This window comes from Poecilia reticulata, linkage group LG8, assembly GCF_000633615.1.
Source record: "Poecilia reticulata strain Guanapo linkage group LG8, Guppy_female_1.0+MT, whole genome shotgun sequence".
Classification (NCBI taxonomy): domain Eukaryota; kingdom Metazoa; phylum Chordata; class Actinopteri; order Cyprinodontiformes; family Poeciliidae; genus Poecilia; species Poecilia reticulata.
This window is the reverse complement of record NC_024338.1, coordinates 22,483,383-22,500,041: the sequence shown is the minus strand read 5'-3', so window position 1 is coordinate 22,500,041 and position 16,659 is coordinate 22,483,383. Positions and strand designations below refer to the sequence as shown.

At 41.2% G+C, this 16,659-nt stretch overlaps 1 protein-coding gene across 1 annotated transcript in view; it reads left to right on the top strand.

The window, feature by feature from the left end:
* The window catches only part of LOC103469329 (septin-9-like), a 36,363-nt gene that overhangs the window by 10,272 nt on the left and 9,432 nt on the right, over nucleotides 1-16,659 (top strand). The window contains exon 2 of the mRNA XM_008416933.2: nucleotides 997-1,050. Within this exon, the coding sequence (XP_008415155.1) occupies nucleotides 997-1,050 (54 nt within the window). The remainder of the gene's footprint in view (nucleotides 1-996; nucleotides 1,051-16,659) is intronic.

The window sequence follows — 16,659 nt, the reverse complement described above, 5'->3', positions numbered from 1 at the left end:
TTCCAGTCACAGTAATCCATGACACACTCAACTCCTCCACCTCAGTGAAGCCATCTTCGCTTGTTATGAAACCTGGTGGGAAACAGAGCTTGCTGGTCTGATGAGCAGAGACTGAATATCACCATCTGCTGAGTTGTGGTACAAGAACGATTTCTGCGAAACTCAAAACAGGATGGGATGGCTGACTCATCAGCCAGAAGATGAACTTAGTTTATCTAAGCAGCAGTCGGTACTGAAGGGACAGGAAGCAGTGAAGAGTGACAGCAACCTGAAACATCTTTTTAGCATGTTATCTTCTGTTCTTGGAACAACAGAGTGAAGCACGCCACAGATTTATGTCTCATGTTTGCACTCAAGACTGAAACACTGACATTGGTGTCAAAGCCCATTTTAGTATCATCGAGCAATCAAACTGAAACAAAAAACTCAATCTGAGTTCACTTTTAAAACAAGCACATATTCTACAGGAATGATGTGCATCAAGGGTGTTTGCCAATTCCTAGTTTTAGCCAGACGTCCTTCAGTGCTGCAAACTATGCAGTTGATAAATATCAGCTTTTTGATCAAATCTGACTCACAAACATCCTCTGAAGCTAAAGTGTTCCTCTGAAGCTCACACTTTTTAAAAATGTGCCATGTTCAAGTCACTAAAGAAATAGTCGGGTAGTTAGCAGCGTCAGGGTAGACAAAATCTATCGTTTAGAAATGTAGAAATGTGTGCTTGAAGGAGGGGCTTAGAGGAACGGATTATCAAGCTCAGGGTTTCTTTGAACAAAAAATGTACCTGACAAGGTAACCTGAGCTGTACACTTCAGGTTTTCCGTCTAATGTTACTCCAGTTACCTATCTTGTTTTTACAGGGCCTCAGTAGCGCCCTCTGTAGAGTTTATCTTGTAACCAATGGGCTGCCAGCTCGAACCCCCTCTCTGTCCATCTTTTCCTTGGATTCTCACTGTAAATTTTATTAACTTGTCCTGCTTGTCTTTTTCTTTTCAGTGCGATCAGCCAGCGCTCGAACAAGAAGAACAGAAAGAGAAATCACTAGCCCCAGTAAGTAGATTACACTTCTTCTTTTGTTTTGTTTTGGAGTTTTTTCACATTTATCATACATAACTCCATTTCCATATTTCTCTTATGTACATGCTCATTGATCACACAGGTGTTTAGACTTCGTGGAAGTTTTACATCCTAAAAATAAAATAGGGATTGTATTTATTTTGTTATGATCAGTTAAGTGTGACATTAAATCAGATGATCAGATGCACAAAAAAATTTAACAAACTTATATCTTACAATAAACCAAGACGGCTTTCAGTTCCTCTGGAGTTTTAGGTTGTTTTCATGTCTTTTGTCTGAACAGTCCTGGCTGTCTCTGTTTTAAATGTCAGAGTAGTTGCTGCTCTTACACTCTGCATCAATCTTTCTGTTTCTTCGTCAACATAAATGAATGACAGACCTAGGTGTCACTTCCTACACAGGAACAAGTGGTGGCGGAAATTACTTGTTGTTACACAACTTGAAGTTAGTGCAGTCGTTAGCCACTTATTTATAATGCACATTTGGTTTCAAGTGTACAGAAATGAGTTTTGATGACCTCCACTGCCGAGGGCAGACTCCTTCCTGTCCAGATAACAGCTGATAGTTGAAGGAGCAGCAGGGAACTGATGCACTGATAAAGGCAAAAGTCAGAGACCAGACAACATTCTTGTTACTTTGGAACTAACTTAAGTTTGATTTATTTTATTTCTAAATGTTTTTTGCTTGTACTGTGTTGTGTGTTGTTGACGCAGCGCAGATTTAAAAGAAACTTTAGTGCTAAACGCACAAACAAGAGAACACAACTATCATATTTACATCAGAGCATTCAGCTGCTGGTTTAACTGTCCTGCAGGTAATCTAAGATGTAGAGTGCAAAAAAAAAAAAGGAAAATTATCTCGCCATGTGATTTTCAGGTGTGCTTTTGTCAGAGGACTTTCACAATATTAGAAGCCTGCAAGCTGAATCTTGCAGCTGAGGGCTCTGTGAGTTGTTTGCAGCATGTGTGACAGCAGCCCTCACAAAAGCTGAATTGTAAAATGACCCTCACGATGTACCACAGAGGGAAAAAGACAAAGGATAAGGGTAAAAACAGGGTAACTGATTCTGGTGGTTGTGTATGTTGTGTTGCATTTATTCTTTTTTTAGCATATCATTAAAAAATAGTGAGAGATATCAATTGTTTGCACAATTTGACTGTGGCACAAGCACTCACAGAAAAAAAAGTAATTTGCAACAAGAATAAGTTTTCTTTTGCTTTTTGGTGTGTCTTTTTTTTTTTTTTTTTAGCATGGAGCACAATGTGTAAAGGGCGACTAATGACTGTGAATCTCGTATCTGATTTAAAACCTTTGAGCAAACACCAGGTGCATAAATATCTCTTAAGTTCCTAATTGTTCTGACATGTTTCCTAGAAAAAGTTCAGTTCTTTTGCAAAGAGGGCTACTTCAGCTGTCTTTGCCTTTCGGCTGACTATGGGTCAGAGAGTGATAAGGGGTCGGGAGCAAACAAATGGGGTTTTCTCAATTGCTTAAGAGCCATTTCTGGTTGAGATTATTTCAAAGTTTTATGTGTTTGAAAGTACATAAATGTGCATGCCTTACCCCGACATGACTGAAGTAAATTTGCTTTAGCACACATGTATGCACAACCTTACACACAAGTTACTAGAAAGTGCTTAGAGCCGTGGATAAAGCCGTCACTGTCAGCAGGCTTCCCTGACGTAGGGACATTTACCACTATCCGTGTGTGTGTGTGTTTCTGTGGGATCTCTGGCATGGTTTAGGGAGATGCCCGTATGCAAAGCATGCGCTAGCGCAGCAGAGTTACAAGCCCACAAGCATGTTGTTGTTAATATTCATAACTGTAGTCACAAACAGAGTAAATACACATGCAGCCCTGCCCAATAGCTGTGATGATAACTCTCATCTCGGAGTCAGTAGATCATGATAAGTCGAACATAAACTCAAGACTTTATGGGAAGACTGAATCAAATGTTTTATTTGAAAACGGAGGGTTCTGATTGAATTGAAACGTTTCATTTATAGCAGAACAAAGGCAGATAAAACTGTGTAAACCTGCATGCTGATGGAGGTTGCTTTCAAAAAGTGATTAAAATTTGAATTGGAAAAACAGGAAGAAAGGAGATTTTTCAGTTGAAACAATAAGCCTAGTGTTGTGATCTCCACATTTAGATGACATGCCAACACTGTGCTGCCATATAGTCCATAATTTACAGTACTGTGTCTTGAGTCATCCCTCATTTCCTCATAATTTGCTTCCGAGGAGCCAGACCTCCTCCTGCTCTTTTAGTGTTCTTGAGCAATGTTTCCTCCATTTTCTTTTTCCTTTCTTCACTTGTTTTTCTGCTTTTCATTCCATTACTTGACCTATTTCGGAGGAATGTTTAGTTGGTTGTTAGGGCACTTAACCCTGACCAATAAATCATTCAAACAAAGAAAGGCTCCTGAACTGCATGTCTACACAAAGCAGACAACTTAACGCACTGTTGGGTCTCTGACTTGGGTTTCATTGGCATGCAAATGTACACCGCTTAAAGTAAACAACTCACTACCATCACCTTTCTGTGCATCTCTCAGCAACCTCAGGCAGTTTCAGTTGTTAAATTAAAAATAACTGTGTCATGAGCATTGCAACATAAAAATACAGCACATAAATTTGCAGACATTTGTACAAGTGATACTCAAATATCACATTTATTAATTGTTCCTAAACTGCTACGCTATGCAGAAGCTCCGTATGCACTGATGAAGATGATAAAGATGGCTCCAACATCTGACAGTATGACTTGTTAAGTGGGAGCTCCTGTAGACTGAACACTGAGGACTAAACATTCAGCCCAAGATGGTCAGTTGATTTTTAGACATGGAAAAGATATAAGACTGTGAAAGAATGCCGAAAGTAATTTACCCGCTCCAGGTAGTGACGCCGACCTGTCACAAAGACATGGTCTATTACTCTTGCTTCTATAAAAAGAAAATTGCAAAGATCATACAACCTCAAATTTGAATTTGGCACCAACTAGGGTACTTTCCAAAAAACATTTCACAGAAAAACTTGGCACATGGTTGATGATCAGCTGAGAGACAAGGAACCTCTCAGATCCTCTTTTTACCTGTTCCCCCCCCCTATGTCTTAAATCTTGATTCATGTTTTTTTTTTTTTGCCTTGTTGAGCTGAGCTTCCCAAAGCAGATACAAAAAGTAAATCAGAAAGTGGGTCAGTACAAGTCCAAATGAAAACTGAAAGTCCTTCATGAAGCTTGGAGAATTATTAATCAAGATGACGTTACAGTGATTACAGTGACTTGTAATCACTGTAACGATTACAAGTCTGGTGCTGCAGAAGAAATATTAAGACTGTGTCCTTTTGCATCATCACAATTCCATACTTTGACCATTTGAGGGTGCTAATGTACCTTATTACTATTTTTCATAAAGCAGGTCATTGAAGTTAGCTTTCTGATTCTGAACATATCATGGAAGGCAAGTGGGTATTCAAAATAACCATAGAAACACACTAAAACCTCCAAATGTTTTTGTTTATTTGTATTTTATTGCAGCTATTTGTGCAGGGGAGTCATACTGAGACACTGTCTCAGTTTCAAGAACAACCTGTTTTAATTAACTATGCAAAACAGAAATTTGGTTAAAGTCGTATTGATTCAAGACATGAGGCTAAACTATAAAAGAAAAACATAAAATATTAGCAATAAAACATTAAGAGCAGGAACAGTCATTCAGAGATCAGGTCCTGCAGTCGTTTGCTTGAAGTAGAAGGAGGAATGGAAATGAAAAAAAAAGCCATTTTCCCCAAGTTTTGCATGTACTGAAGGGATGCTGAGTGTAATAGTATTTTTTCTTTTTATGTGACAAATAGGAAGTTAGATGCATTAGTAGTAAGCCAGTAAGAGATTTATAAATTAAAGTTATCCAGTGCAGCAGTCCACACGTGAACAGTGAAGGTCAGTTAACCATAAAGTATTAATTGTGATGGTGAGTAAATGGTTTACATTTTGTGATGAATCCATCATAAAAACCACCCAACATCATATGGTGGTTGTTGACATGCTAGTTTATTGTTTTAACCTATATAAATGCAACAAGTTTTTATAAGCAGTGTCTTGCGAAACTATTTATACCACTGGACACAATAACATTTTGTCCTGTTATTACTTTGGAAATGTTTTAATAGATTTTGTTGCGTAGGACCAATTCAAAAAACATACATAAAAATAAAGTGAAATGGATACTTGGTTTTTAATTTTATTTTATCTGTTAGTCTTTCAACATTCAATATGCTTTTCCTTCATTTCTCCTAAATTCCCTCTGAATTTCTGTCAGAAGTTGTCAAATTGATAAGGAGAATCCGTCTGTGTTTAATTTATTAATTTATTAAACACAGACGTTATGGGCCCGACAGCTGTCGGGCTATTTGGGGGCACCAACATACAGATTGTCTTTTTAACCAACCACACTTGTTAAATCTCAGCTAATTGTCTTAATCTGGAGAAATGCTATCCAGAAAAATCCCCCAGCATGAAAGTAGAAACAGAGTTCTCCCACAAACATGCAGCCAAATGCAGGTCAGTGGGTTGCTGAGGGTTGCGCAAGCCAGCAGACTGACATGTCTGAGTGTGTTTGAGCTCTCTATCAGAGCTCAGACGCTTACCATGTGACCTCTGACCCCGGGCGCAGCGTGAGGGACGTGCCAACAGTCAGAGGTCATCTCAGTTTCCTGCACAGACATTTCGGAGCGAGGGTTGATGCTTCATCACACTTTAAACCTCTCACGCTCTTTCTCTCGTCGTTTCTTGCATCCTTGCTGGGAACATGGAGATGCTTTCTCTTCTGTGTTGACTCTTCAAACATTTCAGGGAAGTTTTATTTTGTTTGGGTTTTTTTTAGTCATTACTTTTTCCCCTTTTCTATCTGACTCCAATATTATTTCAGCAGGCTATCATCTAGCTGCATCTGTGCCACTATGAGGAAACTCAGACATGTTTTTGGACTTGACAGGAATACAGTTGGTATCAAATGAATCACGGCTCTCCGACACGAGGAGCTGAAGGAGTTTTCTTTTCCTGCTGCTTATTTTCACCCAACTAGAACCCGTCCATGTCACATGGCAGAGCTAATGGTTTCTATTTTCAACGTACAATGAAGCTTCAGTCTTGTGGAGAGATTTTTTTTTTTTTTTTTTTTACATAAGGAGAGGAAAGAGAAAGAAGAGTCTGCAAATGCAACATATGATCAGCACATGGGGATGTCGTAATTCTGAATTCATTAGCAGGGAAGGAAACAAAGCCAGGAGAGGGAGGGAGAACCAAGAGCCTGAAAGGAAAGAGAGAGTGAGAGGAGGAGGAAGAGAAACCCAGCGAGGGAAGGAGAGAGGGAGCGATTGACGGGAGAGGAGGGAAGTCTAAAAAAAAAGTTGGGAGGGAAGGGGGGAGGAGAGAGAGAGAGGAGTGAAAGAGCAGACACTACATGTGGCTGTGGAGGGAGCGATCCCGTCATGGAGGGGGACAAATTCTCAGGTAAGACAAAACTCCAGGAGCTCTCAGCTGAGAGGAGCTCAACTTCTCCCCTCAGTGCCGTTAGATCTGCTCCTTTCCTGCGACCGAGACGCTTTTCTGCTGCCGTCTGTTTTCCCCCCTCTGTGGTATTTTCCACTTGCTCATTCTGGCCTGTTTGCTGACTGCATGCTTTTTGGGGGGATTTGGAGCTGGAAGCTCTGCAGAGCTTTTGTAGCAGCTTTGGCTACAGAGTGCCAAAGCTGCTACCAGATTTTGCCAGATTTTCAACCCTTTCTGTCTTTTCCGTCTCCCTTGTAACATCCTTTGTGGATAACCTAATGTTATTTTTTTCCTCTTTGTCGCCACATCTTGTCACTTTTCCATCAAATTTTAGAAAATGTAACTCTACCGAAGTGACACAAAATGTCACTTTCTATCCAGACGTGTCTGCTTGTCTCTCATTCTTCCTTGGTGTGAAAACAGGAAAGAGCTCTGTTTGAACAGTACTACTCTTGTCCCATGTGGCTTTTTAACCTACTTTGGCCCTTAGTCAGACTCTCCTTTAGTTAACGGGACAGAGAGTCCCAAAGCAGCAAATAAAAGCTCTGACGTTGAACTGAAACCTTTTAGAAATATTTGTCAGTGTTTATTCGTGTGTGTGTGTGTGTGTGTGTGTGTGTGGGTATGTGGGGGTGTGCGTGTGTGTGTTATTATGTGTGATCCCTCCGCCATCAGGGAGGTTGTATGTGTGACCTAACAGCTTGCAACACCTTCAGGTTGTGTGAAATGTGGCCCCTTGTTTCCGTGTACTTTCTCCAAGGGTTTGCAGCAAGTCGTTACAGTTTTATGTATGTTTCCCACAGGCTTTAACTGTTAACTGCTGCATTACTGTGTTTATATTTTCCAACGTATAACGTACAACGTTTTCTGGCTTAGGTCAACTTACGTGCTGGATTTCCAATCAATTAGAAATTAAACAGTGCTTTGGTTCATTTATACTGAGCCGCTTTGATGTGCAGGCAACACAAGTCTTTTTGACACAAGTCTGTCATGTTCCACCACCATATTTCTCCTGTTCCTTATAATTTATTTTGTTTTCTTAGAAAAGTAAGGCAAGGCGTGGGTTTTCACTGTAACTTTGAGGACTAGAGGTCAGAACGTCCTGCTTGCTGTTCCTTGAGTCCCTTTGCTGTTTATACCGACGTGCAATATCGCAACCAAAATGGTCGAGACGTCAAGGATGCAGTGGGAACAGGAGGAATCTGCTGTGCGAGTGATAGATGTCAGCGAAATGTGTCTGTGGGAACATTTGTCATGACTTGAGGGTATGAGAGAAGACAAGGGACGGCAGACAGAGCGGTGAGAGTAAAGGAGGAGGGAACGCAGAGCGCGTTAACAACAGGTGTCGTAATCCTGGACGTGCTGAAGTACTTTTTGCACCTCTGATATGTAATGCTCAGCCCTGAAAATTTTCGTCTGTTATCCGTGTGAAGAGTTCAAAGGATGTGTCTGTTATGCAACAAATCTGTGGCTTTACAGGAAGCTAACGCACCACCTTGAAGGTAACCTCTTTCTCTTTCGGAGAATAAATAAATGTTCTGCTTCCAGAAAGGTGAAACAGTGATTGCTTTCATTCTACACCACAGGATCCACTGTCCCAGATAGCCAAATGTACAGATTCTCTATAATCAGTTTATTTGCAAAATGTTCTTTTTCTAGTAACATTCATTAAATTAATATTTTTTTCTCTTATACAGCCAGTTGTGTGCAGTTGTCATTCAATTCTAATATCTTCATTCAGCTGTGCACAGATTTCTTCTGGTTAGATTTAATGCCTACTGAAAACATTTTTACAAATTGCAAAGTTACAACCACAAACTACTTTGTGTTTCATTTGGATTTCCTGAATAGTCTTAAACAAAGTAGGACACAACTATTAAGAGACATGTAAAGAATATCTGTTTCTTTGTTTCAAATAAAAACACTAGAGAAATGCAGCATACACCGATACTCAGACACCAACTGTTCCCCTCCTGGGGTTTTTGCACTTATGTCTTTCCCAAATGTCATTAAGTGTGATCATATAGTTAAGGTGTCTGAGAAAAGGAATTTTAAGTCTTGTCACAGATTTTCAACAGGATTTAAGTCTAAACTTGAGAGGGACCACTTTAGCACACATATATGTTTTGTGCAACTGTTAGCATGCAACTGACCACAGTTGCATGCTAACTTTCTCTGTCTCCCCATCACATTCTCTGACCAGTTTCATTTTTAATTATAAAAAAAAAATTTATAATTTCACAGCATGATGCTGCCTTCTCCAAGCTTTGTCCTAAGGACGATTTATACTAAATTACACACAGGAGGATTATGTTTACGACTTACTCGATCTATCAGGGCAATTTGGATGCAATGCATTTTATTTAGGGGCAGCAGAAAAGAGGACCAGTGCAGCCAGGTGTTATTTTCCTCACACATCACAGTTCTGCACTGCCATTGCAGAGATTCTTCAGAAATTACAGTAAATGGGTGAAAATTAAAGAAGTGCGAACAGTTTTATAAACGTTTTAGAAACCGTTTTTTGTTAATCGAGAAACAGGACATCAAAGCAGATATTACAAATGCTGAAAATATTGAGTTTATGGTAAGGGGCTGTTTTTAGTTACAAATGAACAATAGTGTTTCCTCCTCTACTCGTTGGAAAATAAAAAAAAAATTTATTTCCAATAAAGCTAAGAACAACTGGCTGTATTTGATACTTTATGTCAGCTGTCACGAAAAATGTTTGTAGCCCTGTGTTGGTTTTTACATGTTTATTTTTATTCTTCTCCACTCTATTTGGATGTGCTATTGGTGGCTCTCACTACCATCTGCCTCAGCCAAATCAATTCTCCTCATACTAATCGGTATATGCTCCTTCCTCCTTGCGCCCAAACCTGCTTGCGAGACTTCATTGGTTTCCTGTGCATGCTTTTTTTCCAACGTGATTCAACAGTGATTGTGTTCTTCAGTGGAAAACACTCAGCAGAAACCCCAGTGAGTGCGAAGCGAAGATGAAGGGGCTGACGTGTCTCGTTAATTTCCAGTCTCATGTGGTCAGCTGATGATCACCTCATATGACACAGTCAGACACAGTCAGAGTCTCCTCCAAATGTCAGAGTTATGACGGTTTCAAGCAGCTGCAAAGCTTCACAAATTCACGCAGAGTAAATAAAAAAAATAAAATAAATTGTATGCAATATATTTTTCACCCAGCAGGTGGAGGTGCAGAGTTGATCAAGTCAACTGTATCTGCGTTACTCTTTGCAAAGCAACCCCCTTTTTTTTACCACCTGAAATATTTTGAGACAAAACATTAAGATTTACTTTGCTGTACTGGGCATAAATTGTTTCAGGTTTTTTTTTTTTTTTTTGGTTGATTTTCAGTTCATGATGAATAGACCAGTGTGCATCTGTACTGGCAAGATCGAGGACGGTCTTGCCAATACAAAATGTTGGCTTCGTTGTTATTGACACTGCTGTTACCCGTGAGAGAAAAGGGGGAAGACGATGGTGGGAGAAAGTAAGGCCAACTGGGATTTATCTCTGGTCATGGACAGCTGCGCTCAGTTTTCCATCTCAGCCTATGCTTGAGACGCACACGTGCAGGGGTTGCGGCATGTGTGTGCGCCTGCGTCACAAATATGCAAACAGAACAACGGAGCAAAACGCCGTTGAATTATATGCCATTGTGTCTGTTTGCGCGCGCGTGCGTGTGCGTGTGTGTGTGTGTGTGTGTGTGTGTGTGTGTGTGTGTGTGTGTGTGTGTGTGGGTGTGTGTGTGTGTGTGTGTGTGTGTGTGCATGCGTCGCAATCACACAGTTTTCCGACAGGTGTTCCCATTCGATAAAACTTCGCCGGGTGCTGATGTTTAACATTTGGTTTTGGGCAGCTGCTGCCCTCACAGCTGTGGCTGTACTTTAGATAAAGCCGCTTGACCATGTGGGTAAGGCCTCCGGAGGGGGGGCAGGGGGGGAGTCAATGAGCATGTGGAGGTTTCTGCTTGAGGCCATTCATGCTGCTTCTGCCATTACATTTTCAGTGGATAAATGTCTGTACATTTTCACGTGCAACAKAACTGTTTCCCGTATCAGACGTCGCAGATTCTCACCGGTTATCTCTGGAGTTCATTTCCCACATTCAGCTGCACGCTGCTGCACTGAATTAAAAGCCAGATATTTCTCTTCTGGGGTTTAAACTGGCCGTGCTGCTTCTCTCATTAGTCATGCTCGCTCTCTGTGTGTGTGATTCTCACAGCGTGCACATACTCTCTCTGCGGGGGGTTCAGTGTCACCTCACATCTTCCGCTCTCTTTTAATGCCTCCTACTTCCCTTTTTTGCACCTGGGGAGACATCTGCACACCTTTTTCCAGAGATCCTTCCTGCCTTACTCATCCCCACCACCCCCCTGTCAGGTCTCCTTATTATGGTGGTTACCATGTGAACTGAGATAACAGCGAAGCCAAATCCAATTTATGCATGCATCTGCATATAAGCAGACATAGGTAATGCGCTCAGCACCATTCATGGTTTTCACCGACTCCAGATGGGGCCGCTTGGTGAAGAATGACTCATGGGTGAGTTTTCCGCTTCGAGGCCAACAAAGCTTTTGTTGTTTTTGGATGAACACAGCAGGAAGCCGGAGTTTCCTCTGTTGCCGGCGCTGCTTACGTTAAAAATAACAACCACTGCCCAAAAATGAAATCAAACTCACATGATCATAAAACTGAGAATAATGGCTTGAGGAAAAACAAAGAACCCTCATGATGTAGTTATTAATTACTATAATAAGACAAAAATCCAATTAAGATTGTAAACATGTGGGTTTACAATTTTGAGCTTTAAGCATTGACATTCCTCTTCATGCTGAAGTGTAGCTGTGGCTTAACAAGTCAGTGGTGTAATTTTCACATCAACAAAAGGACATTTTTATAGAGTACATTGTCACACAAAGCCCAGCCTACTAAAACAAATATACTTTCTGGAGCTTAATAAAAACGCAACCGTCATGAAACAGAAAGGCGTTGTTGGTACTAGCACCATGTACGTTAATTAAATTTGCATACATCGTAGCGAGTAGATCAACAAACTGATAATCGGTTGTAATTTACTACTACAAAGATTAAACTCATCGCATCACATTGTAGCTATCTTAATACAACAGTCAAACTGCGAAGATTATTCTTTGTACTGTTAGAAACATTGAAAACATCACCTGATGCTAAATTAGCAGCATTAAAAAAGTAAATGTTAGCAGTGAATGTGGAGCAGTACAAATAAACTACAAAACATAAAAGTGACACTGAGATAGAAATAAAGAAGCTCTCCAGGAAAGTTCATTAGCAAATGTAAAAACCTCTGACCTGTTTTGTGGTCCTTGTGGTATTTCCATCAGATACCATTTATATGTGTGTATATATTTCTCATTAGACGTATTTTGACAGGAGTCTGTCAAAATCTCCTGGACCTCCACTGCTTTTCCTTTTCCTCCATGTTTCCGTTCTCTGTCTGGTAAAATGCTTAGAGAATCTTGTGGATTTCTTTCAATGACACAATTATGTACCGGATTGGACATGCACGTAACATTATTCAGGGTTTTATTTGCAAATACAGTTGTATAGCATGCATCTTTGTTCTTGCTCTTCACAGCTGCACACTACTTTTCCAGTCTATTGTAAGACACTGCATCCCAATGCGACACAATTTAAATCGCAAGTGCCACGTGGCAAAATGAAAATGACTCCTGTGGCGTGGCCAACAGTTTATGGCTTTTTGCCACATTTGCATCTATATTTTGACAAGAAACAGATTTTTGCAGCCATAGTTTGCAAGATGTATTTTTAATGGCACAGGCACGACTACTAGGGAGGTAACCACCTTGCCTCCAGGCATTTGGACATGCTCCTGCTTTTCATTTGTGTGCCACTGCATATGCTTATGTCTCTGGAGATCGACTGTTGACATTTGTAATTTGTTGCCCTGGCATTGCCCTAACAACTGCCACACCAGCCTGGCATCCGTTTATAGAAGTTATCCTCTTCGCCGCCCTCTCTGACTCCTCTCATTTTTCACCTCCTGGAAAGCCAAGGGCCTCTTYGGGGTGTTGGTGGCTCTCTGGGTTACATTAAGCAGCAGGCGGCTGTCTCTGTCTCTCATCATCTGTATGCTGCTGTGCAACCTGACACCAGCAGCTGCCTATTTGAGGACATTATAAAACAATATACCTCCCCATTTAAAAAAAAAAAAATTAATATAAGAATAAATTCAAGCTTTTGATTCAAAACTGAATTATAATGCGGATGTCTTGGATCACATCATGCCATGAATGCAATGCATGCACACAGCGATGAGGTGAATGAAGCTCCTTTCCTTTCTGGGTGAAAAACATGCCGGTTCTCTCCCGCTGTGACAGTTGTTACAGAAGATTGGATTAGCGCTCTGCGGGCTTGTTGGGGCTTGTGATGATGTGTAGCAGAGATGGATCCAAATTGCTCTGAATGAGTGTGCACGTCTCCTGATTTATTTGTGGTGTCAAACCGGGTGGTTGACGGTAAGGAAGTGTTTCGATTTGGTTTTACGACGGATCACGCAGYCAGGGGGGGGGGCCATTGATCAGAGGAGCAGTCGACAGGCTGAGGGTAACTCTGGAGGAGCAGCAGAGAGCCACAACTCAGGTGGAATAAACTGCTGATTTGACAACTATTAGTCATGCACTCTACAAATCTGACCTTTAGGAAGCAAGGAAAAAAAGTCGTAGTTGAAAGTGAGTGAAATTTGCAGTTTTCATGAAGCGAGACATGAACTTATTCTGACCTACATCCAAAATGCAATGCAGCAAACTAGCTGTCCAACTTCCATGTTGAAGCAAGGAGTGAATTCATGAATTAGTCAAATGGATTGGGAAATGGGGAAACTGGACAAAACCGATGGGAAAACTGATTGAAAATTGATGACAGGACAATTCTTGAAGAAAACTTGTTTGAGACTGCCAAACATTTTAGACTGAGATTCACCATTCAGAAGAACATAAACCACAGTCATCTAAAATTTACTGAGAAACTGTAGCTTGACTTTATTGTAAATGTTCACAGAAATTTTCATTGATTCTGAGAAAACAGTTTCAAAAAGGCCCAACGCTTCAGTTTAGGTCTAGGTGTGATCCAAACATACCTTGCACATATTCACCTACTTCCAGTGTGCATGGAGAGGGATAAAGATCCAGTGTGGTGAAATCTCCAGTAACGATTGAAACACTGAGGAAACAACTTTACTAGCAGACAATATGCTGAAATGTGTTGGTATGTTAAGAACGTCGGGTTCTCAGAGCTTCAAGTGTTGCTGGATCCTTTAGTTGTGCAAAAATGACGCAGAGAATTGGAGCGCCCTTTTGCTTCTACTTTAAAAATATGCAGAACTTGATGTTACATAGAAATCCTAGTAGTATAAATCAAAGTTTGTAGATGGAACAAAGTTGAATAAGTTTGGTAACCCTTGGATGTGTGTGTGTTTCTGTGTGTTTGTGGCATGGTGATGGAATCCCACACACGTGTTTGACAGGATGTGCTGTTTGGGTCGAGGGTGTGTCTGGACCAACATTCTCCTCATGTTTCCATCTTCAGCTATTTGCAGATTGAATAACAGTGCAGTAGTGACACTGCTACCATTCACACTGTGTGTTCACAACTAGGGGGTTGACATGTTAGTACAACACTGACCTCTGGTGGAGGAAGTTAGGTTTTGTGAGTGAAGGGGAACATTAACTACAGATGCTCCCGATAGTTTTCCATCTGAATAGGGAGATATGGAAGCATTATGGGAATGCCTGTAATCTTAAAAGATGAAAGACTCAACTTTCCTGTGCTATCTGTGTTAGCCAGATGTGGCCTATGATGATAACAGCTTTGTGTGTGCGTGTGTGTGTGTGTGTGTTTGTGTGTAGATTTCATTTTTGCTCAGTTCAGCTCCAGTTAAATCAATGTAGTCTAACTTGAATCTCAGACTAAATGTTGTAGTACAGTAAATACCTACTCAGAATCAGCGTTCTGGTTTTTGTGCTTGTGGTCCGAAGTCAACAGAACGTGCAAACTCTGACACCAATGTAAGCAGCATGCTCGCAGTGAGTTCAAGACACCAAAAATCTTAAGTAAACACAGATAAATCCTAGGCATGAGTGCAGCTATTGCAGAGACTATTAACTCCATACTGCACCATTAAAATGCAATAAATTAACTGCAACTTAAAGCCAAATTATATATGTAAAAAATATTTGTCTCAATTTCTTTTAATGCTCAAAAGTGCGTCGGTATGCTTTTACTTAAAACCTACAGCTCCAGCACATTTATTGGCTTTCATGACAACCTTTAAAATAAAAACAAACTTGTGTTGCAGAAGCCATTATTAACGGAATGGAACAGAACAGAATTATTTTTTATTTAAAACACAGTGGCATACAGCAAGTCCATGCACTCCAAAAGGTTTCATAATGCACCCAGGACAKAAACAGTCCCACAGCATTACAGATCCTCCACCGTGCTTTCCATATATTAATCCTGGATTGTTTCGTGCTAAAAAGCTCGATTGTGAGTAATAAAGGCTCCTTTTGGTGGTTGTTTTTGCACCATATGTCTGAGTCTGGTGTAGCTGCACGAGGCCTGGGGTCAAACGTAAACCAATGCATGAGGAATTGGAACCAGAGGTGCTTGTGCATCATCAGTTTTGGTTAGATTTGCTTGGGAGCTGCAGATAATCCCGCTGCATTCTTGACATACATTCATTGATGCACACGCATGCCAACATCCCCCAGCCCTCACCTTCTGTCCGCTTCTTCCCACCTCCTCCCCCACACACAGACACTCATTCATGCAGCCATTAAGTCATTAGGGAACTCATTTATTGATGTCTGCCTCCAGAGTGTCCACTCGCCGCCTGTGTGAGCATGCCCTGGTTGTATTAGTTCAAAGTGGGCTTCTGGATCCTCTACAGCTTTTTGTTTTTCTTTTTTTCCACTCCTGACACAGTAAGATAAGCAGATATTCATTCTAATGTGTGTCCATATAGGCTGCATAAAACCCTGCGGGACACGGTGTTTAGCCATGTGATCTTGATAGGACGCGGATGATTTGAGCTGTTTGTTTGAAAAAAAAAAAAAAGAGTAGTTTTGCAGAAAGAAAGGGAGGGAGATATGGAGGGAAGGAGAAAAAGGGGGGAGGGAAGGCTGTGAGCTAGAAGAGGGAAAGAGCGAGAGGGAGGAGGGTTGGCTGGTGGGTGTCATTCCAAGCTCTGGAAGTTGAGAAGARGGAGGAGAAGAGGAAAAATAAGTTGCTGCTTTAAGAGAGAGGGGAGATAGAGGGAGATCAAGCAGCTCAACTCTTGTTGTTTTTTTTTTTCTTTTTCCGTTTAACCTCCCCTCCTCTCAGCTGCACGGGCTCCTAATTTGGGATTTGTTTAAAAGCAGGACCGCGGTTCAGGAAGACTTTTCCTTGCTGGGGTAAAAGGGAACCCTGCTCCCTCTCTTTTTTTTTCTCTCTCTCTCTCCTACACACGCATACACACTTTCTCCCCCAAAAATGTCTGATTCCACTGTCAACGCTCACTTGGAAGGGATCATATCAGACTTCGAAGGTCAGTGTGTTTCTTGTTGTCTTTTCTCCCCTCTGCTTCTCCTGCAGAGAAGCTTTCTCTGTAACCCTGCCATGAGGACACTACAGATAGCTTCCACATGTTGTACTGGAACCAGGCAGATCTGGAAAACTGAAGAGGGCTTGTTGACGTCTGCGCTGAGGTGTGGTGTTTTGAAAGGGAAATGGTGCTTAAAAGTGTTGCGTTTTCACTCTCCCTCTTTGAGAATCGGTGAAAGCGGGTTTGCTTTTCGGGTCTCTCGCGGGTCAGAGACCGTGCAACCAGAGGAAAATGTGCATCCGAAAGACAAAACGATGCTGTATTTTGTGTTCGGCGTGAAACGTACAGCTGTGAGGTGAACACCTGGATCACGTCTTTCCTTTTCATCTCTCGGATTCCCCCTGTCATCTCTCCCCTCCCACCCCTTTTT